Source organism: Pholcus phalangioides, unplaced genomic scaffold, assembly GCF_987345545.1.
Source record: "Pholcus phalangioides strain wild (caught in Gottingen) unplaced genomic scaffold, Ppha-v1.0 ptg000009l_1, whole genome shotgun sequence".
NCBI classification, from domain to species: Eukaryota; Metazoa; Arthropoda; class Arachnida; order Araneae; family Pholcidae; genus Pholcus; species Pholcus phalangioides.
The window spans coordinates 17,783,576-17,808,056 of NW_028301602.1; the positions used below are offsets into that span (position 1 = coordinate 17,783,576).

At 33.9% G+C, this 24,481-nt stretch overlaps 1 protein-coding gene across 2 annotated transcripts in view; it reads right to left on the bottom strand.

The window, feature by feature from the left end:
* Positions 1–24,481, bottom strand: part of LOC149082159 (uncharacterized) — a 53,304-nt gene that overhangs the window by 6,137 nt on the left and 22,686 nt on the right. For both annotated transcript variants that reach the window (XM_089235676.1, XM_089235677.1), the window contains 16 exons: positions 21,093–21,154; positions 20,045–20,954; positions 19,431–19,521; positions 18,062–18,200; positions 16,950–17,037; positions 16,464–16,525; positions 13,911–13,990; positions 13,395–13,524; positions 9,148–9,220; positions 7,340–7,413; positions 6,129–6,188; positions 5,878–5,998; positions 4,344–4,436; positions 3,795–3,846; positions 944–1,093; positions 112–199 (listed from right to left, as the gene is read on the bottom strand). In XM_089235676.1, coding sequence (XP_089091802.1) covers positions 112–199; positions 944–1,093; positions 3,795–3,846; positions 4,344–4,436; positions 5,878–5,998; positions 6,129–6,188; positions 7,340–7,413; positions 9,148–9,220; positions 13,395–13,524; positions 13,911–13,990; positions 16,464–16,525; positions 16,950–17,037; positions 18,062–18,200; positions 19,431–19,521; positions 20,045–20,954; positions 21,093–21,154 — 2,273 coding nt within the window. The remainder of the gene's footprint in view (positions 1–111; positions 200–943; positions 1,094–3,794; positions 3,847–4,343; positions 4,437–5,877; positions 5,999–6,128; positions 6,189–7,339; positions 7,414–9,147; positions 9,221–13,394; positions 13,525–13,910; positions 13,991–16,463; positions 16,526–16,949; positions 17,038–18,061; positions 18,201–19,430; positions 19,522–20,044; positions 20,955–21,092; positions 21,155–24,481) is intronic.

Here is a 24,481-nt window from a genome sequence, read left to right on the forward strand (position 1 = left end):
GTTTATGCAAATAATAATTAGTAACACATTGTTTCCTGTATCATATTGCTGTGGTATTTGGCTACAAGTTATCATGCAATATTGAAAAAAATTCCAATTAAGGGAAATTACCAAGCCAGATGACTTTTCTTTCATCTTAACAACTCCAGTTTTCTTCTCTTCTTTCATTTCTTTCACTTTCTTCCTTGCCAATTCCAAACTAGAAAAATATACATTGTAAACAATCAAACTCTGGAGATCACAATGAAATCTGGTACATAATATTTCAACCTGAAAATTTTGAAAGTTAGTATTTATGCTATTGCTATTTCAGTAACACGAAAAAAAAAATTATTATTCTGATTGAATAACATTTTAATTACATAATTCTCAATTTTTCCCTCTCGTTTCCTTTCTTGACTGATTTCATCCTCCCTCTAAATTCACTGCCTGTTCTGTTCCATCACACATCAATAAGGTTTTCATGTACTGCATAAGCAGATAATTCTGCGTTTAGTAAAAAGGAACACTCAAACTTTATTGGTTATTTGGCTTACAAATGCAAATAGGTAAAAAAATAATAAAATAATGTCAATGAACTAGACCAATTTTAATTACCATTTTTTTAAAATTTTCTACGCATATTTCTCTTCACCCTTATTGTTTGCAAAGCAATTACAAAGCAGTACTGTTTTCAGAGCGAAAAGATAATTTTCTTTCATCTTTAAAACATGTGACAATCAGTTTTGATAATTGTGTAAGAAAAACTGACTCTGATATTGCATTTCCTTTCAATTACTTTGAAATAAACAAGAATAAAAGTTATCTAGATAAAACTACTTTTCGCGAAACATTCTGGAGATCAGCAGATACAGAATTCAATAATTTCTAAGAATTATTCATTTTAGTAATTAAAAAACCCTAATACAAAGCACACAATAAAGGATTCATATAAAAAACGTACTCTTGTTTTGCTTTTAAATGCATTTCTTTTTTCCATATGTCCTTGAAATCATTGCAAAATGACCTGAAAATGCTGAAAAACTCTTGTGGCCATTCTGCAGAGTTTCCTGACTTGGCATTCCAGCTGAAATATTCTTTTGTTTCATGAAACCTGTTTATCAGAAATGAAAATGAATGAAATAACAATAAATGAAGACTTTCCCACTTTTGTAATTAAAAACACTCAGAATCTTTAATGCATACTCAAAATCTTAGTATTAAGAATTGTGAAATGTGCCCAACTAGCTGGTTCAAATAAATATAATATGGTTGAAGTGGTTAAATTTCACTGAATATAGTATCCCCTTCTCCTCACAACTACTACTACTTAACCCATACATGCCTCAAGTAAACATTCCTCTGGGTAATTACTAACAAATTGTTACAGGCCAGAACACATGCTCTGAGTTTATGTGTGACACTAATGTACACTGCTGGCCACCCAAATTGCAACACCAAGAAAGACAAGAGATATCGCAACAATATTTATTTTGTAGATAACATGTTGACCAAGCATCAAATGATTAAATTTATAGACTTCTGTGAAGTGTGGTTCCTGCCAAAATCAGTAGCCAGAGTAGCCGCCATTGTTGGAGATCACCGCTGCCACACGCCTCGGCATTGATTCAAAGAGACTTTGGATGTGTTCTTGGGGTACAGCAGACCAAGCAGCTTCCACGCGTTGCCAAAGTTGATCTGGTGTGGCAGCTGGGGATGTAATCTGGGTCAATCGTTGAGCAACCATGGACCACATGTTTTCTATCGGCGAAAGATCCGGAGAGCGAGCTGGCCAGGGAAGCAATTCAATCTGGCGATTGACGAAGAACCTTTGGACAATGAGTGCCACGTGTGGTCGCGCATTATCCTTTTGAAATGTGGCTGTGGGCAAGCCCTGAAGGTAAGGAAGCACAACTGGCTCCAACACCTCGGAGATGTAGCGCTGGCTTTTTAAAGTACCGGCAATGCGTACTAGAGGAGTGCGAGAGTGATATCCAATACCGCCCCATACCATAATACCCGGTGCAGGACCAGTGTGGCGGTGCATAACGCAGCTGTTCAGCATCCTCTCTCCACGGTGTCTCCAGACTCGAATCCGACCATCATGGTGTTGCAGACAGAAGCGTGACTCGTCAGTAAAGACAATTTCATTCCATTGTGCCGTCCACATCCTTCTTTCATCGCACCATTGGCGGCGCAGACGTCTGTGGTTCTGCGTCAAGGGTAGACGAAGCAATGGACGTCTTGCGGACAGACCACTCTGCTGTAAACGGCGTCGAATGGTACGCGCAGACACTGGATGATGCGGTACAGACTGAATGTGCTGTGCTATGGTTCGTGATGTGGCTGAGCGATCCGTCACTGCCATACGCACAATACGCCTGTCATCACGTGAAGTGGTGCACTGAGGTGGATGCGATCGAACACGTCGGTCCGTCGTACCCTCCTGCATCCAACGATCACATATCCGCATTACAGTTGTTTGGTTTCGTCCAACACGACTACCGATTTCCCTGAAAGATAATCCACAATCTCGGTAGGCCACTATCCTTCCTCTGTCGAACTCGGATACTTGATCAAAAGATGATCGCTGTTTTCTACGAGGCATACGTGATCGTTTTTTTGAAAAAACCACAAGAAAAACACAATTGCTGTACTTCAAATCGTCGAAATCTCCAAGCCTTAAATAGCGCTTTGAAGTGGCGCCACAGGCGCGCGTGATGTGCGTCTGCGCTGAAATTCTAATCATTTGCATATCTCACCTCTGCTAATGTATGTTGTAAATTTCATATTATTTGCATGCTTCCTTCAGGGTGTTGCATTTACGGTGGCCAGCAGTGTATTTATGCTGTCAGAGTTATGCATGTTTTGTGATCTACTAGTACTGGCATCTGTCTCCAATACCTTGAAGCGAAAACAGCAGCAGACTGGGTAGATCGTGCTATGTAAGTATTATGTTGAAGGTATGCAAATTTCAATGCCATTTCACAACTAGTCCGCACTTGACCGCACATGCATCTTGTACTGATTTCTCTATGAATTTCTAACAAATCGGTACATGCCAGAATGTGTGTTATGAGTGAATGTGTTACCCGAACATATTTATGTTGTCAGAACTGTGCTTGCTTTGTGTTTTGCTGATGCTGCCATCTGTCATCCACATTTTGAAGTAAAGATGGTGAATGCCTGACCTTTCAACACAGCATTGTGTTGTAGGTCTTGCCTGCTCTCTGCAGAGAGGCCTTTAAATGGGAGACCGGTTTGCATTTACTCCTAGGGAAAACTACAGAGTCAACTGAGCCAACTAGCACTGTGCTGTCAATGGGCCATTCCACAACTACTACTACATGCACCTCATCCATATTCCTCTGCGGAACTTTTAATGAATTGTGCATGACGGAATTGTGAACCTAACGTGAAGTTTGTTTATGTGTAGTGCTGCCATCTCTGTCATCAAATTTTCTAACTATGACTGAAGCGTGATGATTGAATGATTGTATTCGTTGTAGGCCTGTTGCTCTGTGTTGCAAGACTTTTTAATGGGGAGATCAGCCCCACATCTGCGCCATTTCACAGCTGAAAAACATATCTTTTCGGCCCAGAATGCAATGTCGATTGTGATATTCAACTGATGTCAATATCATTTTAGTAAGAATTCGAAATGAACACATAATCATTTCATCATTTACGATTTTTTTAAAAAAATTCATTTGAAATTTAACATTTCTACATTACATAAATGTATTACTTAACAGAATAATTATATAATTACTTAACTATAAATCACAAAAAAGGAGAAACTTTAATGAACCTACTTGAGTTTACATTCCTCAAGATTTTCTTCTTGTTCTTTATGCTCTGAATAAGCTGCATGAGTAAATCACAGAAAAAAAATGTCTAGAGAACCCTTCTATGCCAACAAGAGAAACTAATTTTAAGAGACAATTTACATCTTAATTTTAAGTTTTAAATTTTATTTATAAGGTAAAATTACATAAATAAAAAGATTATATATCAAAGTTATTTAATTTAAACAGAATTGAACGAATTAAGAAATTGTTTACGTGGGTAGTGCTTTACTATACAAACTGTTTTTTTAGACATTCAGCGTGAAATAAATTATTTTTTGTACTAGGTGGAATATTTTAATAATTAGTTTTGCACTAACAAAGTCCAATAATAAGAACATTTTATTCTTATGAGCCACAAACTAGTAGAAGCAGCACAGCAATAAAAAATACAGACCTAATAGTCTCGACAAAAACTGAAATTTTCATGAAGGTTTAAATTTAGTTACATGCAGCTAACTGCAACTGAGTATTAGTTTATTTAATCATATTATAATAGCCAATATAATATGTTACCTTTTTCTAAAAATTCTGTCATTTTGTCTTTGAAGGGTTGTTCATGTTGCTCATCGGATGATTTTAGCACTTTCTGAACTCTTGCCTCGCAACCTGGAAACAATATATTTATTTATCACTGTTTTTTCTCCAATTCTTTGAGATATAATCAAAATTAACAACATAACGTGGCATTTCCCTGCATTAGCTGGCAAACATTGAGGAGATCAGAGTACCAGGAAATTCGAATCAGATTCTGGAAAATTCTGAAATATCTTTATTATAAAAATCCATTAAAATTGACTGAATGCATACTATGATCAGTGATAGTTTTAAGTCACAGGGGTGGGAGAAGATAATCGGGATAATTACTACCGCCCCCCCCCCTCCGCCTTCCCAGATGAAGAAAATCCCACACGGAAAGAGAAAAATTGGTATAACATAGCAATCCCAAGGGAGGGGGAGGGCTAACTCCTGGCTGAAAAAAAATTACCCCTCCCCAGAGTCTCTGGAACCAACCACACCTTACCGTGATCCAAAATCAAACCTCATTTTTCCCGGCATGCTTAAAACGGACTGGAAATCGAAATTCAAAAATCTGGTGTCCCTCAAGTTTGGCAGCATACTGACTGGGGAATACGGTATGCATGAATACAGGTAAGCTTTTGTCAAAAAAAATTTGTAAGCGTTCAAATTCATGAAAAATGTTTGGAACATCCCCACATCTGAAATTGTAGCTAATTTAATGCTAACAAACATTAAATTGTATCATTTGAAAGATATGAAACACATTAAATGATTCAACACCAGGTGAATAATTTAAATAAACTAAGAAATGTTAATCGATAACAAATGATTGTACTATAACATAATTGATATTTTTGAATGCATGCATCAAAAGTATTCTATTTTAGCAACATCAAGAATTAAAATATAGAAAGTGAACTTGCTTCCCCATAGAAGCTGAGAAAAGAAAAACCAATAGACGAATGTTAACTTGCAAGAGGGAAAACACACAACTAATATTTGTATGTATTTATTTAAAAAATTAGAAAAAGTGTCATCAGTGCACAATTTCTACCTTAAAATATTCACACCTTAGTAATTGACTAATCATACTTGAATCAAAGAATAACAAATTCTTTCTCACGTAGGCACTTACTATGTCATAATTAGAGTCCAGATTATATGCAAATTCATGTGCACATATGCATTTCATATGCTGTTCAACTTACGTAACCAGTGACGACTTCCGGAAAGAAGAGGTGGGATTACCGGCATAAACTTATCATGTGAACGGTTTGTAGCGAAAATCCCAGTTACCGGGAACTTCCCGGGATGTTTTATTGTACATGTGAACAGGGCTTTAAGGTAGACAACAAAAACCTATATACATGGATGCAAATTAAAATACAAATACATTGTTTTTCCCTGAATAACTAAAAATAATTACAATAATTTCCAAAACAGAATTGCTGCAAATCAAAAAGCAGCTGAACTAACAAATAACTTGAAAAAAACTGGGTTATTCTAAGTCACACAAATGTACACATACTTTTTATTTGTGAATGGAGTTTGCGTAAATCACTAGCAATATCATCAAAATGAACCAAACTAGCTTTCTCAGCATCACCAGGTTCAACTACAGGAAATTTTGCTTTTTCCACACTGCACTCCTATCAGAATAAAAATATATGGAGAATTTCACAATCACGAATTTTACTGTAACAGTCACAAAGGAAAAATTCTGCTTTGTAACAAAAATCAATTGAAAATTCTGTCACTGACAAAAAAGTAATAATTTACCTTTTCATAAAGCCTGATATACGTTTTCACAATGAAATGAAGAAGGGTAAGCGAGTTGTCCTGGAAATGTTACATAAAGTGATGATATTACTGAAAAATGTTCATTCATATAGTAGTTTAAAAATGCATTTGATACTCAGCAAATCTTCAGCAATAAGCAAAACAAAATTCCCATTTGTCCAATAAACAGGAATCATAACATCAATTGGAATTATGGTTATAAAAAATTAACTTTTTTCAAGGTAATTTTTTCATAGACAGCATTTAGATACAATTTCCTTTAAGGTCAATTACCATTTAAAAAAGTTCAACTATTTTTTAAAGACTCATCCAGTACATAAATGTCAATTTTTTTTTTCAATTTCAGGAATTGGATGAAAAAGAAATGTTTCACGAGAGGCATAGACTTTTTGATGATGTCTTTCATTAGTATTTCCATGAGGACTCATAGAGTCAGCCTTATAATTTGAACAGATATCTAAACAGTGTGCCATGACACCCTAGAGTCAGGGCCGGACTTAGGCAGGTGCAAAGGGTGCGGCTGCATCGGCTGCTAAATTTTTGGGGCCACAAAAAAAGGGATAAAATTTTTTTGATTAAATTTTGACTTCAACTTCTTAACAAAACAATAGCTTAAAATTCAATCCAAGATAAAGAACCTCTGAGGTTGAGGGCCTGGGTAGATAATCGGTTTTCTAGCCCTGAGAGCCCTAAACCTTCAAATGCCTGGGGGGGGGGGGGGCACTCACAATTTTTCCACTGAGAAGTGGACACTTTTGTCCATATTTATTGCCAAATGGAATTTTTTTATGACCGCAAAGTAGTTTTCCCAGCCATTTCAGAGCACCACTGTGTACCTGGCACCCAGTGTATTGGAAAACCCCAGTTAAGAGGGGCCGCAATTTTTTTTTTCCACTGGGCCGCACAAAATACTTACTCCCTGCCTAGAGTGCTGCGCGATCCCCACGGATGCTGTGAAATACTTAATGGATTATATAGTAATAAGATCATTAACACCAACTGACATCACAGAAATAAGAGCAAGGCGCCACGAGATACTTAAAACTCTAATCTCGTTCCTGAGGGTGCTGGGAATGTGAAAAGTTTGAGAATTCATAGTTTAAAATATCATCTTTCTTTACGCTATAGTAATTCACATGTACAGAGTTATAACAAATAAAGCTGACAGGAGAATGTTCATATACACTGACCTTGCTCTTCACATCTTTTAGTTTTGGTAAAATTTCAAGACCGAATCCATCTGCTTGGCCTCGATTTCTATTTCCTTCAAAAGGTGCATTGTAAAAATGTAATAAGCCACACCAAACTTTTCATATTTTTCAACTTTGTAGGTATAAAAATACACTAAAACTCCTATATAATAATAACTGAGAAATGCATTGTTATAAAGGATTTATAATCAATCTATAATGATACATAGTATCATTATGAAAAAAGCATTGAGACAAGAAATTAATATCATTATATAGGCCAGTGATGTAACACCTTTTTTCTTCGGATTCAACTAGGGTCACCGATTTGGGAATTCTCATTGACAAGCGACTTAGGTTTTCTGAACATTGCTCAGCGGTGGTCAAAATAGCGAATAGAATGCTTGGTCTCATTTTCAAAAAGGTCTCTTCGCGTTCTCCTAAAATCATTCTTCCGCTTTTTCGAGGCTTAGTTCGTCCTGGACTGGAGTATGCTGTAAGGTTTTGGAGACCATACCTACAGAGGGACATAGACTTGGTTGAAGGGGTGCAGAGAAGAGCTACGCGTGTCCTTATTGGCACACAGGGCTTGAGTTATGAAGAGAGACTTCATTTTTTGAATATGTTTACATTGGATGAACGCAGGTGTCATTTGAATGAACGGTGTCGTCAGAACACAGGATGTCAAGGAGATATGATCGAAGTGTTTAAAATTTTCAATGGGATGGATAGGATGGACCATGAACTTTTAGTACACCACCAATCGACTGCTTTTACAAGGGGACACCAGTATCAATTGGTGAGGGACAATGCAAGGTTATGGTGTAGCAGGGAATTTTTCTCGAATAGGGTTGTTAATAAATGGAATAGCTTACCCCCGGAGGTAGTAAATTGTAACACAATTGACACGTTCAAAAAGAAGTACGATAAACATGTTGGGGTAAATCGATAAGCTATCCATTCTTAGAATAAGACAACCATAAGTATTCTTTATGGGCCTTGTATAATATTTTATCATGTGTACATATTGTTTATAATTTGTGTTAATTGCATTTTTAATTGGGTTGCTGTATTTTTGAAATATATGACAACCATATTTTTATGGGCATCTTTTTATCAGCCACCTCGTTGGGCATTTTGTCTGTTGTGGCGTTGTATTTGTATTTGTATAAATAATGTGTAGTACTCAGATATATTGCATTCATGTTTCAAAGGGTTGTATAGTTATTAAAATACAAAAATTAACTTTTTATACAATCCCTGTGTGCCCCAAAACCCAATTGGAAAGTTGCTGCTAGGTCTCTCCTGATGCCAACAAAATTCCACGTCCATAAGTCCAGTATTCACCGAGATATTCAAATTAGAAAAATGGAGGAAATTTGGGGGAAAAAGTGTTAAATGAAGGTAAAAATGTTTTCCACATTTAGAGCTGTTTTTTTTCCAACTTTCCTGTTTTTTGAATTTGAATTTATCAGTGAATATTGCACTTCAAAACAGGTTTTTTTTTGTTGGTATCAGGAGAAACAGGGCAACTACCTTTTAATGTTTTGGGGCACACAGAGACACTATAAAAAGTCAATTTTTTCCATTTTAATACAGCCAACCCCCTGCAACATGAATGACATATCTAAGTACTGCATGTTATTTGGATACTTTTGCTAATTGGAAGTATACCTGTAGAATCAATGGTTTGCCAGTGAAAAATGCCATACCCCTATTTGCTATGTACCCTGTATATTAGCATACATTTATTGACAAAATATTTTAAAAGATCAATGATTTTTGTAAAAGAATTAAAACAATCTCACCTCCATTCATGTAATTTCCAAGAGCCAAGATAATTCCAAACACCTTTTGAATGCTTTCATCATTCATAAGAAACTAAAAATGAAATTTTAAAATGAATGAATTTGCTTATGTATATTATTTTAAAAATGGATACATTTGGACTTCTATAAATCCAATTTTCAGCATCATGTGAAGTAACTTTAATCCCTTCCATAGGGACTTTTCATAATTTATAAGTAATATATATGTATCTTTTTTTTAAATTCAAAATTTTATTACTAAAAATTTTCAAAAATATTTCGAAGAATTTTTCTCGTCCCATCTATATTAATCAGTAAGTACTGAATCACCCCATCAATCAATCAGTACAGGAGATCAAATGATGAATGATCATCACAGTAATGGGATGAGGAAGGGGCATGTGAGATAACCCATCTTCAAACTTAATTATTTTGAAACTAATGTAAATTTTTTTTTGTTTGTCTGTTTAACATGTCAGTGTATGAAAAATATTTCTTACTAAATATGACTTACAAAAAAAACCAGCAGACATTATAAAGAAATCAAATTTCATAACTTTTAAAAAAATAATTTACCTAATATATCTAGTGTTTCTTTAATAACATAAATACCTAACAAATTCCCAAAGAATAATTAGTTCTATAATTATGAGTTCCTGTAATTGGTTGAGACTTTTGTATATTTTACATCTTGAGTTTCCAGAACTCAAATTATTGAATTTACAAGAAATATTCAGAGACTGACTACATAGTCTGTCACAGAAGAAACAATCATTTAACAATCGAAAAAACAATCCATAAACGATTATTTTTCTTGAATAACAAATCAATGGTTGCACATTTCGATCTCAAATTTTTGTTATACATGAAGCCCATGAAGTAAAGTAATTTCATGGTAGTTGAAAATAATTTTTCTCAAGAAATGAATTAACAAAAATTAAAACATTAAAAACAGCTTAACTCTAAAATATATAGACTTAACTTGAAAAAACTTGCAAAGCAACAGATTGCAATATTTGCATATTTTAATGCGGTTGCTATTGCAACGTATCCATAGACCCCCCAGTGGAAGGGTCCTTTGTCTAGTCATTTTTTTATATACATGTTTTTACCTTGCATATCATAGGGGATCGATCCACACAATCACATGCAGCAGATTGTGGCTGATCAGTGTTACCAGATCTTCAATGTTTACAACTGTGTTGATGCCAGATTTTAAACGGCATAATCAGTTGGTATTGTAAAACTACGTAAGAGTATGTAAACTAGCTTTTCTCTGTCTGAACTGTTATGCTAATTTCAATACCGACAAGTCTCAAAGCGAATTGGCTCTGGTGAATTTGCACGATGGGGCATTTCCCTTTATAACCGGTGTATGTGTTGTAAACATTCATTCTTGTTTGCTTTTGCATTCTGTTCTAGCCATGATCTGAGATTAGTTCTCTTCAGTGCTTGGGCACTTCCTGAATAAACAGAGATCTGTAAGTCTGGCCTTAGTGGCTACTCCTTCACCACTGTTGAAATGATTGGAAGGTAACAATTTCTTCCTCAAAGTTTCTCATCAGTACTTCAGCTATGATGAGATCCTGTAGATGGTGATAACTTCATAAAGCATTGGAATTCTTCTAATTTTCCTGCATTGGCCGGTTGTGAGAAGGTGTGGATCTTCTTGGACTCTAACTGAAAGAAACTGGCACTGGTTTCATGGTGTGACGGTTCCCGTGCATTAGACTTTGAGTGATGTTCTAGTCAGACAGATATGGTGAGATCATTCAAATTTTAATGCGATACTTCTGTGATATTTCTTTATTTAACTTCAAAACTAAAATTTGCATTATGTTGGAAGAATTTGAAACTGTTAAATACCTACAGAGAAACATAGACTTGTTTGAAGGGGTGCAGAGAAGAGCTACATGTGTCCTTATTGGCACACGGGGCTTGAGTTATGAAGAGAGACTTCATTTTTTTAATATGTTTACATTGGATGAACACAGGTGTCAGGGGAGATGTGATTGAAGTGTTCAAAATTTTCAACAGGATGGATAGAATGAACCATTAATTATTGGTACACCGTCAATCGACTGCTTTTACAAGGGGACACCAGTATCGATTGGTAGTGCCCGAGTGGCATGGTGGTAAGATGCTCGTCTACCATCGTGAAGGTTGTTGTCAGGGTCCCAGGTTCGAACCCAAGGGAGAATATCGATAAGATATTTTCCCTAACGAACTCGAGGCGACCACTGATAGACAGCGCCTTCGCTTCCAGCCCATCTCACTAATGGCAGTAAATTGCAATATAGCGATATGGCCAGAGTTGGTGTTTGGTGAAGTAGTATCGATTGGTAAGGGACAATGTGAGGTTATGGTGTCGCAGGGAATTTTTCTCTAATAGGGTTGTTAATAAATGGAATAGCTTACCCCCGGAGGTAGTAAATTGTAGCACAATGGACACGTTTAAAAAGAAATATAATAAAACTGTTGGGGTAAATCAAGAAGCTATCCATACTTAGAATAAGACAACCATAAGTATTCTTATGGGCATTGTATGATATAGCATCATGTATATATATTGTTTGTAATTGAATTTTTAATTGGGTTGCTGTATTTTTGAAATATATGACATCCATATTTGTTATGGGCATCTTTTTCTCAGCCACCTTGTTGGGCATTTTGCTTGTTGTAGCGTTGTATTTGTATAAATTGTAAATTGATCTTAACATTGTTAAATAAATATTTTCAAGTCGAAAAAATGTTGTCATTCTTTACTGCCGCTCGCTAATGATTTATTGTTGAGAAACAAAAATATTAACTGGGAATGTACTAGAATCAGTACACTATGACATAAGCATTGAAAGAATATAAATGCAAATTTGAAAACTTGCATTGTAAGTATTTTTCACTCCGCCTCACAACGATCATTACACTATGAGGGATTTGGGTAAAATTCGGGGGTTAGCATCTAAAAGTGTGATTGTCAAAGACATTGTAAAGATAACAGCAGATCAAGTATATATAAAATATTATGTAAAAGTGATAATGTACGAGGAAAATAATGAGCTGGAAGACAAAGTCACCATGGCTTAGAAGGATAGAGAGATTTTGAGTTTATAGAATCTTGCCAGAAATTGTCTGAGCATTGTATTTCGCGATGCTTATCAATTCCTGCATCAAAATACACTGTTCTTTGTCATTTTCAGCCCAGCAATAGGCATGTATTTCAAAACATGCGCTGCAGATCTCTTCTGAAGCAACATTACAAAGGTAATCAATTGACTTGGGCCAGAATGACATGAAGTAGAGGGATGAATGGTTCACTGTTGTCTTCAGAGACAAAAAGCAGTTCAATTCTAGGTGGACTCCATGGCTATACTTACTATTAGAATGTCTTCAGATGCCGTTTGTGGAAAGTGCAAGATTTGCTTCTGAAAGGAGGACAATTTGTCATGGAATAAGGAGCATTCAGATTCAATGGAATGATTGATATTGATTTTTTATAAGATCGGCAGAACTCCAAAGACTATCGGGACCTCTTTACTTCCAATTAGGAGAACAATAGATAGTCATGGTTAGTTGTTTCAACAGTTCAACGCTCTCCATTCCCACATCTAGATCCACAAATGCAAGGTTTACTGATAATAAATGTTATGAGTTGGAATGGTCAGCTCCAGACCTAAATCTAACAGAATACTTTTACAAGTCTATTATCACTTCATATTTATTCTCAATATCGTCAGTTTCCAAGTATTACAGCACTGAAACAGCACATTATGCAAAGTTGGCTTTTTCTGTATTCTGTTCTTATACCTCTAAAGGAGACTAAAGGTCAAGTTTCCACCAGTAACTGATGTTGCAAATAATTTTTCAGCATGCCCAATCAAGTATTTCAAACGATCTGTGACAACTGTGAAACTGTAAATATTAAAATTATGCTGATGTCTATATACTTTTGAGACCTGCTGTTTTTAATTTTTGTTAATTCATTTCTCGAAAAAATTCTGTTCAACTATTCTAAAATGACTACCTGCATAGGGCTCACGTATAAAAAATTTGAGATCGAAATGTGCAATGGTTGATTTGTCATTCAATAAAAATAATTGTCCATATACTTTGGCAAAAGACTATACATTCATACACATAATGAACGAAATAAAATAATAAAAATAATCTGGTCACTCAAAATCACTTGTATAAGGAACTTCCACATGAAAAATTATCTGATTGGACATTTCAGTCTACAAAATACATACCTCACAGCTTAACTTCAGATTATTTAGTCTATTTTCAATGGCACCGATAGTTTCAGTGAATGTTGCCTGAAACATTATACAAGACACTCTATCAGCATATTCTGGAATCTCTGCCAGGTCATACAGGAACCTATATAATTACAACATCAATAAAAATTAAAAAAACTAGGCAGATAATAACCATTTGCATAATTTTCCAGGTAGGCTTATCTCAAATCATCACATACAAAAAAATCTTAATTGTAGTTCTTTGCAGCATTCATACATATTCAGAGAAGATATCATACTAATTTACAGATCAATAAAATAAATGACTGAAATTAATGAACTTATCATCTGTATGTAAAAAATAAAAGTATACCCATAAGGCATTGCTGTGTGTATAAAATGTGAATTAATTTAGACTTAAAAATCAGTTTTGCCAAAGAACCTGCCATTATAACAGAAGGACAGGTTACATGAAATAATTCATCATAAAGAGGGAAAAACACATTTTGTTTATAATGCAAGACTTACTGTTCAGGTTTATCGAGTGGTATATCAGGTTTGGTAGTTAGATGATTCTTAATCAATTGCAACTCTTCCGGTAGCGGTCTCTATAAAATTGGTTGGTTATATATGGTCAGTTTACAGTTTGAAAAACACATGGTCATTCATTATCAAATACACATTTATTACATACATTTCAATCACATATGGTAATTTAATGTAACACCAATACTGAAAAAACTTACAAAACTGTGCATAAAAGTTTCATGAGAATGCCATTAAAAAAATTATATTGACAATCAATTGACATTCATGTTTATTCACATTTATCTTTAACATGAATCTCTTTTTTTTTTCAGTTTAGTTTAAGGTTTTATTAGATTTCAATTTGAATAGCCATATATTGCATGTGTTGAATTTTCATCATATGATTCAATTTTCATGAATTAAAAGAGCATTGCATACTTTTCTCAAGAGCAAATCAATAGATTTCAATATCTATTGTGCTTTTATTTCTTTTTTGTGATCACTATGTTTTCTCAAAAATGACTACCAGTAATGTTGGGGGGAGAGGAACAGAGAGGCGGTGCATGGTTGAAAACATTACACATGCATAGAAACATCATATTCATACATTTATCTGCAGTGTAACAGGTATGATCGGGTGAAAATAAAATTAAAATAAACATTGATTACCAGAGACAAATTAATTCACACAGAGAAGAAATATCCACCCATCTTTATTGTACCACATGTCATGCCCATATTCATACACCGACTCAAATGAAGCATGTAAAACAAAGTCTTATCACAAAATAACGTATAAATAAATGAGTTACTGCTTTTTAAAAAATTATTAAATAATGAAATTGCAATTCTAAAAACATGATTTTTTTCTATCTTCCAGATCCATAAAGCTATTTACTCATTTTGACATTTTGCATTAAATCAAATGCAATAGCCAATTAGCAGCCCAGAAGTTGTTTGAAGTTAGCTTGAAAATTAAATGTCCTGGTTGTCTAATTAGCCCTCCTGAATGTAAAATTAACGTGTTCTGGCACAATGATCCAACTTCAATGATTTCCAGCAAATAAGCAGAACTAAGAAGATGGCAGAAAAAAGAAAGTTCTTGTACAAACCCCTCAGCCTCTTTACATGCCACACTTTTGTACACACTGCAAACAATATTTACTTTAAAAAAATAATAAAAAAAACCCATATTCAAATAAAATTTGATATTGTGCATAGTTTTTTCAAGTTTTCTTTGAGAATTTCATAGTGCTATACATTATAAATTATTTTAAAGTAAAAATTTCATTTTTTTTTAAATTGCATTGAAAAGAAATACGGTCTGACCTCCTCTAATGGCCACCTCTGAACAACGGTAATCTCTGAACAACAGCCATATATTTTTTGGAACTGAGCGTGTCCCATAGACTTATTATTACATGTAACCTCCGAGCAATTTCTGTATTTACAGCCACTTTGGACATGGAGTAAAAAAAATGCATATAGCTATAAGAAAAATAATTTTCAAGCTGATTTTCATGGAATTTTTTTTTCTCTGAACTATGGAACTCCTCTTTTTATGGAGGAAAAAATTATGGAGGCTTTCTTTTCCTAGATATAAATGATAGATGGGTATATGAACTTTTTATTGATCTATTTATTAAAGGCAGTGGAGAGGAAAAAAGGCTTCTTAAGTGATCTATAGTTGTGCCATAGGCCCACTCAAGTGATTTTGAAAATGTGATGTGGAGCAATTCATTGGAGTGAGAATGTGCTGTGGGTCACTGAAGTGATCTGCGAATGTGCCGCTTTAGTTCATTCTTACAAAATTAGGTTTGAGATCACAGGCCACATTAGATGACTCAGAGAGCCACATTTAGCCCACGCATCATGGGTTGAGCATGTATGATCATGGATAGAAATAAAGAACTAAGTAATTTCTGTTGTGTTTTACCCGAGCACTGCAAGCCTAAATTTTAGGATGCCAAAATAACACTGTAGATCGATTAACAGGGCCTCAACTGAATGCTTGGTCAGACTGGGTAAACACATTTTGAAGCCTCACTCCTTGTAATGTTGAAGAGTTTAAAAGATGAAATTTGTGTCCCAGGCGCCAGACCCACCAGATGCGGCAATGTTAATTTATTATTATAATATTACAGTACAAATATAATCATATATTCCAATATAAAAAATTATATAAATATCGTAATCAATGGTAGAATGGATTATCATTTTACATGTTATTTAGATCACAAATTTTAGTTAGTTTGTTTCTTTTTTTTCAAAAATAAAATGGCCATCCCCAATAAGACAGGAACAAGCCGCCATATTCTCATGGTTCTGTTAGTGGTCATTGTTGGGAGGTTTTAATGTACATAAAAAATTCCCATAAAAATTAAAATCCCCTTCAAAGTTAAAAAAATCAGAAAAAGATTACGATTTTTAACTAGCCTCAAGAGCAAATATTGTTATTCTTAAAGCTAAGCTATATAAGCAGTGGCTTAATTATGGGAAATGCTATAAAAATGTCCAAGATTTTGAAAAGAAAAATTAATAAAACCTACTCACAACTTCATATATTGCTTGCAATCCATCAAGGTCTAGGGATGATGTATCAAAGTTATATACAGCTGGAAAATTTTTGAATAACAAAAAAGAATTAGTTTAATATAGTTTTACACACAGTTATTTCAAGTTATTGATTCGACACATTAAAGTGCCAACTCATTTTTCTTAGATTCTCCATTTTTTAAATCATCACATATTTCCTTGTTTAGAATAAAAAGAATCCAAGAAATGATTTTGAAAAAAAAAACCCTCTGAAATATGATCAGAACAAAGGTTTCCAACTGGAGTACCACTATTAAACCACACATGCACCTCGTCCATATTCCTCTGTGGAATTTCAAATATGTAAAAGCACACATTCATTTATAAGCTCAGCTTCAAAATTCATAAAAACTAGGATCCATTAACTATTAATTTTACCTCATTTCTATACACAATAAGAAAAATAATTCTTAAAAAAAAGTTAAGCCTTTAATTCATACTTACCGTTTTCGACATCAGATATCTCTATCCTGAGGCTTGAAATAAGGATACCAACATTTTGAGATCTTTTTTGGTCTAACAGTTTTGCTACCTAATGGTATAAGAAATCATATGAGAATGATTAACATGCACAGAAAATTGCCTGTAATTCATTTATTTCAGAAGTTAAAATTCAATCTTCATTCAGTTGTGTGTTTCTCTAAAAATTATTTGATAACAATATAAAAAAATCATGCATGCAAATATTCATTTTATTCATTTTCTACTAATATTTTTTTTCTTCTAGAGTAATCAATTTAACAATAAACAAAAAAATCAATCACATGGAATTATATCAATCATGCTTTAAATACAGTCAGCACTCGATATAATGACACCTTTCATCTCATTGAAAATGGATATTATATTGGGAGGGTAGTTATATCGAAAGCGCAACATATGATAGTCTTTCTATGAAAACATTTGGGAATTGTCCTACAGGTTATTGTAATGGAATAGTCACTATAATGTGGGGTGGTTGTAATGAGCATTGACTGCATTATATGATAATATTTAGTATATTTAATATATATTTAGTATATGGTAAAACTGGCTTATAAAGAACATGAATGTTACACACACATATAAATCATGATTTAACAAGGAAGTTTTTCCTTTTCACGTAAACCAAAAATTCAATACTCTTATATTTAAGAAGCGAATTGTCATGATAGTATTAATTATGAAATTTATGCAAATAGAAACACAATATAATGACAGATACTTTTTCCAATACAGCAGACTTTTACTGACAGTTGCTAGATTCCTTGAAACCACCTATTTCATGTTTATCACATATCGTCACCTTAAAATGAAAACCTTGCACATTAATTTTTTCCAAAAATGACTTTTTGACAGTTTTAGATTGAGAATAATCATATCTCACCAATTACAGCTGCTATAAATTAATAATCTGCACCAATCTGCTCTCTGTGCATAAAAAAGGTGCCACATATGTGTGTGTGTGTGTGTGTTGTTCAATGGGATGTTTCATCCTTTTTTACTCTTTCTGTAAAGTTGGGAATTTTTATGTACAAGATTTTCATTATAAGGTGACGACATACTTCACAACTTACTTCTTTTGATTTTTCTTTCGGAGCTTTGGCCTTTGATTGTGGCTTTTTCTCCACAACTTGCCTTGAAAAAAGATCAGAAAATTCATCTAAGCTTTCTGGTAAGGCCTCCTCCAATTCATTCCAAAGGTTTTTCTTACTTCTGAAATAACACAATAGAATATCAATTAAAACAGGTATTGACTGTATGTAATGAATCAAATATTGAAAAAAAAATTGTTGCTCAAAACATAAAAGATTCAAGTTTCTGTGACTTATGTGCAGACTATTTCTAAAAATAAAATAATAAAAGTAATAGTTCAAAGAAAAACAATACTCACCATAGAACCTATAATTCTATTTGTTTGATAGTGGCAGAAACAAGTAATGGCAAATGTTGATCCTTCAACAGTGAAAAATTTAAACTTAACAAGTCACAAGTGAAATAATTCTATTAGCCTCAGAGAAAGTCTCAAAGTAACTGGCATCAGAGAATTCATGGCTAACACTAGTAAATAAAGGAATTGGCAACCTCATGTAGACATAATGAGGTGTAGATCTTGTCACTAGTAAAAATGATTTCCTCAACAAGACCTTACACTGAGTCCACAGATGACTGTAAAATTCAATAAATTGAGGTCAGGGAAGCAGAAATATAAAGCTAAAGTATGATGAATGGAATTTGCTCTCAGGTACTGCAGTATGGCAATATAATTTTTTTTAATGATAAAATTTTCCTTTTTAATATGGAAAGACTTAAGGCAGCACCATTAGAACACAAAAAATACATAACTCTGAAGTCATAAATACATTAGGACCATACATGCACTCAGAACACACCTTACGGCATGTACCAATGCATTAGAAATTTCCCAATTATGAGGTGCATGCACAGTTAGGTAAATAGTGTTATAGTGGTAATAGTGTTAAATAGGTTTAATAGTGTCATCTCCGTAGAATATCACAATGCCATTGTAGATATATTTTGTCATGTATTATTATCCGTATTGTTGGTTTGACTTTCCTTGTGAGAGTTTACAATCACTCTGTATATACCACTCAGAGTATTTAGTAGTAAGAATAGAGTGTTTTATTGAGTGTTAAGACGCCCCTCCCCAATCAGGTATATACACTTTTTTGACTTACAGAAATATTCACACATGAAATGGTTCCGAATTTTAAAAAAACACACACAAGTCACTTTTTACAAATATGGAGATAACTAGCAACATTTATCGCAGACTTTTTAAAAATATTTTTTACATAAAGTAGAACCATTACTTAGAAAACTAAGTAAATACTGACAACAGAAGTAAAAAGTAAAATGATGCATCAAACTGGCTCATACTATTGACTGCATATAAACAGTAAACACTAAAAAAAGAAAACCTACTCTGTGCTCACAGTCTGTGGAGTTTGAACTTGAATTCTTGTCCAGTACAAAGGTTTCATAGGAACTTTAGGACTGACTGGTGGTTTTCGAGCTAAAAAAAAAGAAGAAAAAAAGGGAATTATAAGCATAATACCAAAAAAAAAAAAAAAAATTAACAATTAACTTTAGTTCACATTTTCTATATAAAAAGCTCAATATATGCAGCAGTCAATAGAATATTCATAGAATACTCTAAGAAAGTCATGGGGAAAAGTAAAGTATCACACTCTTTCTATGTGCATAGTAGTCAAGCCATAACATTATAATCCCCCTTTGCAATATGTAAATGCATGTTAAAAGGGAAGTTTCAAACAAAATGCAGGTCAGCACTGTCATGGTCAACGTTTTGCCTCAACATCAGATAAGATAGTTTTTTAACACAATAGCAAAGCAGATGGTTATGCAAACTGCAATTATGATAGGCTGTTCATGCTTTGTGATGATTAGCATGTTGTATCCATGATGATGCAAAACAGGTGGCAGTATGAACCATCAACAAGATTGGGACAGACACCTCACTAATTTAGTTTTATTGTTTTGGCTTGACTCTGTGTAATAAGTTAGGATGAGCTTACCAGCTGAATATGCACCAAGCCAACCTCCCATCGGGGGTGGAGGTAATGGTGATGGTCCAAGTCCAGATGGTGAAGATGGCGGAGGAAATGGTGGTAGACCTGGAGGAGGTGGTGGCCCTCCTCCAGGAGGGGGAAGAGGAGGTGGTGGAGGCACTCCGCCTCCAACAAAAGGTGACATTGGAGGAGGAGGTGGCGGAGGTGGTGGAGCTCCCACTCCAACAAAAGATGGCATTGGAGGGGGAGGTGGCGGTGGAATTGCACCTGACATTGGTGGCAAAGGTGAGGTGCTGATTGATGATAATGGTGGTGGTGGTGGCGGCGGCGGTGGTGGTGGTGGGGGAGGAGGAGGTGGTGGAACTGAAACTGGTGTTATAGAGTCAGAACTCGGTTCTTGAGAAGGTGGCAATGAAGACTGAACAGCACTTAAACTGCTTGTTGATGGAAATGAAGTTGGCATCTCTTCCTGAGATGTTTTGCTAGCGGCTGCTTGAGGTAATGGTGTTACCGCTTGCACGAGTGGGGTTTTTGTCTTCTGATTACTATCAAAGAAGTCCCTTATAGGAGATGTCCCAGAATCTTTGCTGCAGGTAACATCTGTCTGAGTTGACATAGACTTTCTTCTTTCTTCCAATGACAACTCAGTTTGGCACTCAAATGATTTTGTTGAACATAATAAAACTTCAGTCTGTGTCGATGCAGTCTGTGATAAACTGAGAAATTTCTTCTCATAGTCTGGTGATAATGGGCTAGAATCTAAATCTCGCTTTGCTTTTCTGGTCAGTTCTTCAATCGCTGCTAATGTTTGATATTTGTCCACTTCCCGTTCCAATCTAGCAAGTTTGGTTTGGTAATCAGTCATTTTCGATGCCTGCTCTCCTCTTAAGTTAAACAAAGCTATTTCTTTTTCTTTCTATAAAAGAAACAGAAGGAAAATAAAGGAGCAAAACTTTAAGTGCAAACATTTTTTTTTAAAAAAAGGTAAAATTAACATTGTTAGACGAATGATTAAATAGAAATCAAATGAAAATAGATTTAACTTTTAGATTACCTGAACTCTATCTATTACTTCTTTATGCTCTTTCTTCATGTTGATAACCACACTCTGCATTTCTAAATTCCAGGGAAATAATAAACATTAGAAACAATGGAATAATTTATAGCAAATTGAATTACTTGTAACTTTAAATAATTCAAACAACTGGTACGTCATGATTATGTTATCTCTTTTGCCACTAGTTTTCATTAATTTTCTATCATCAAATCAATATTTATGAAACAATATTTTGGAAAAATCAAATTGGTATGAAAGCATTTATATATAAAAAAAAAGTTTATAAATGTAGACTTTTTTTTTAATTTTCAAGAGAAGAGACATTGAACTTCATTTAAAAAAATATTTTTCCCCCTTTCAAATAAGATATATAGTTTTGAAAAGCTTGTCTTTAGATTTTTAGAAGAATAAAATGGGTGTTAGACACATTAAAATAATAAAATTCATACTAAATATTCAACATCAAAAATCTACACTTAAGCACCATAAAACGGCAAGTATTAAGTACTAAGCTTCTCAGAACAAGCGCTTTGCAGTAGGGAAAATGTATTAGTGATCTTAGCATAAAGGTCCCCAGTGATTCCCATGAAAAGTGCACTGCACCTTTCCAATTCCAACCAATAATTAAATTTTTTGCAAAAATTGTATTTTAAAACCAAAACAAACAATTTCTCCTATCAGTGTGTGGCTCGATAAATTTCTAAAATTATCTATTGAAAATGCGAGCACCACAGCAGATAGGCCACTAAATGTGATAAGTGGAATCAAAGACGGATAAATAAAAAACACTGTCAGAAAACTATAAGTGAGAGAAACTATTTAAAAATTATTTTTATTATAAACTGTTTGATGAGACTGAATATTTAGAAAACATTCCCACCATCTTACTCTTATTTATAAAAAAACACACACACCACCCTCCTAATTCACATGAAATTTAATAATTCCACAAAATAGAACATAATCTTTAACAGCTTTTTTAGACAAACAAAATAGCCACTCTAAACTAAATGTCACTTGATGGGCATGGTGCAGCCATGAGTTATTAGAATAGTACATGCAATACTGGCAAATCAAATACCATATCCCATGGATATAGTCTGAATAAATTTGCATATATATTGTCTTTTCTGACAAAAACCTGCTTTATCTGAAATAACGGAAGTAAATTGCTAATTGAATCAGTCCTTGGGTTGAGAGCGATTCTATCTATATGTTGTCCTAACAGTGACGAATTTCGCAATAATCAGCAATGAAAGTTGCAATTGTAAATTCCAAAATGGTATTCTAAGCAATAATGCAGACATAAAAAGAAATCAGTGAAATATCTAACCAAAACATAAATTTTCAGATTTCTGTTTTGTAAGGACGCATGCATGGTCAAGATTATATCTGTTACTGGAGGTAAAAGGCACTATGTTCTTTTTGTCAGTATTGGGATATTGCTTTCAATTTTCTGCCACTAAAAAGAGGTATAAGACACCAAGTTCAATTTCAAATAAATAACAGAGGCATTCACTTTATAAACCAAGCAAGCTCTACAGCAAGATTGATTAAAAAAATCTTTAAATGGCTCTCCTATAAATTTTTTCTTTTGTGATATGGTACTCTTTTAACTCCGGTATATAGATATTATAATAAAAACTGAAAAGGGCTACGAAATGCTTACTAGAAAACTGGTTTTTGTATTATTTTCAACAACAGTGAACATAATACTGTATAAATAAGAAATATTTTACCATCCAAAACCTTGGTAAAATCATTCTGTATGATTTCGCTTAATATCAAAGAACAATTTTTTTTTGCCTACAATAGGATCATCCTCAATATGAGAGAGCTTAAATCAGCTTGAGCACAAATTAAAATGCTGATTTCATCAGAACCAAAATCATTCAGTTATAAATAATTGGGTAGGCAATATATGTAATGTGTTATAGCAATGACATGTTGCTATAGTTCATAAAAGACAATAACAATTTTACTCTTCATCCAAAGATTTAAAATAAACAGACACCAACATGCAAACAATGTCTCATGCTGAAAACTATCAGAAATAAACAAAAAACAATCAACAATAGTAGTTTTTAATGCACATAGGTGTAAGCAAAATGTTTGGAAACAAGGTATATCATGTAACTAAAGGCATAAAATGCAGCCACAAATATTCAAGCTATGAGAGAACAAATTTGCAATATTGATAAAATTAGCTTTCCATTGCCATAAACTTTTTCCATTCCTTTTTCAAATGCATTTTTTTTAACAAAGAGCTGGTGGAAATGAATAAAAAATTATATGTCTATAAATAAAAACAAACTCAAGACAGGGCGGCCCTATTCATATGCAACCTTAAAGGGTTTATTTGATCGCACAATTTAAAAATATTTACTAACCAGGGCCCCTGTCACTCTGCACAGAAGTTTCAAGTTCATTAGAAACTGCAAAAAAATTGTTTCCATGAGTTTTTACTTTTGCCAAAAATGAATACACATCATGAAAATCAACGCATTGCTTAACAAGAGGATTTTTTTAATGAAAGAAAAATTCAAATTTAATTTAAAAAAACTGTAATGAAAGGTGTGAAAAAGGCACTGTGGCAAAAGGTGTGAACTCATGCAAATTTGTACCACTGATGTGATACTGACGTCATGCTGCTTGGTGTATAAATAACCTAACAAATATTATAAATCATGTGTCCCCCTTTTTCAGCTAACATGTTTTCATAGTTAATTTTTTTTTTATTATAATAAACATGAAGTTATGTTTCTATTGAGTCTTTTCATTTTGCTGGGAGGGCCACCTTAATTTGCGCCCCAAACAACCAAATTTCCCTGATGATCAAGTCAAATATCAGGAAACCTGTTTTGCTGTGCTTTGTAGGGTGCAGCTGAATCTCAGTGGATGTTATCTAGCAGCTTCGAAGTGCTTATTTTGGTTCCCTGTGATGTTGCAGAAATTTCTAGAATGTTGAAAATGTGAAAGAGCTTCAAATCCAAGGGCGAGATTCAGTTTTTGTTTTGACCTTCGGTTGTGTTAATTGATATTTTATCCCATAAAAATATATGTTTTATTCTTATATGCATTTATGTGGTATAAAATATTATTGAAATATATATAATAATATATATATATAAAATAATATATATATATATATATATATCTTACACATAAAAGATTTCTAAGAACCCACTGGAAATTCAGTGTACACAGATTACGAAAATTGCTATTTTTTCCTATAGAAACAATACGTTGTCTGAAAACATTTTTCATGGTATCACCCAGTTTAACACTTGGTGCGATTTCACGATATGACGTACTATCTTATCTCAATCCTACAATTCTCTTTCGAAAGTCTGCTAGTAGTTCATAATCTTTTGTTCTGCACTGAG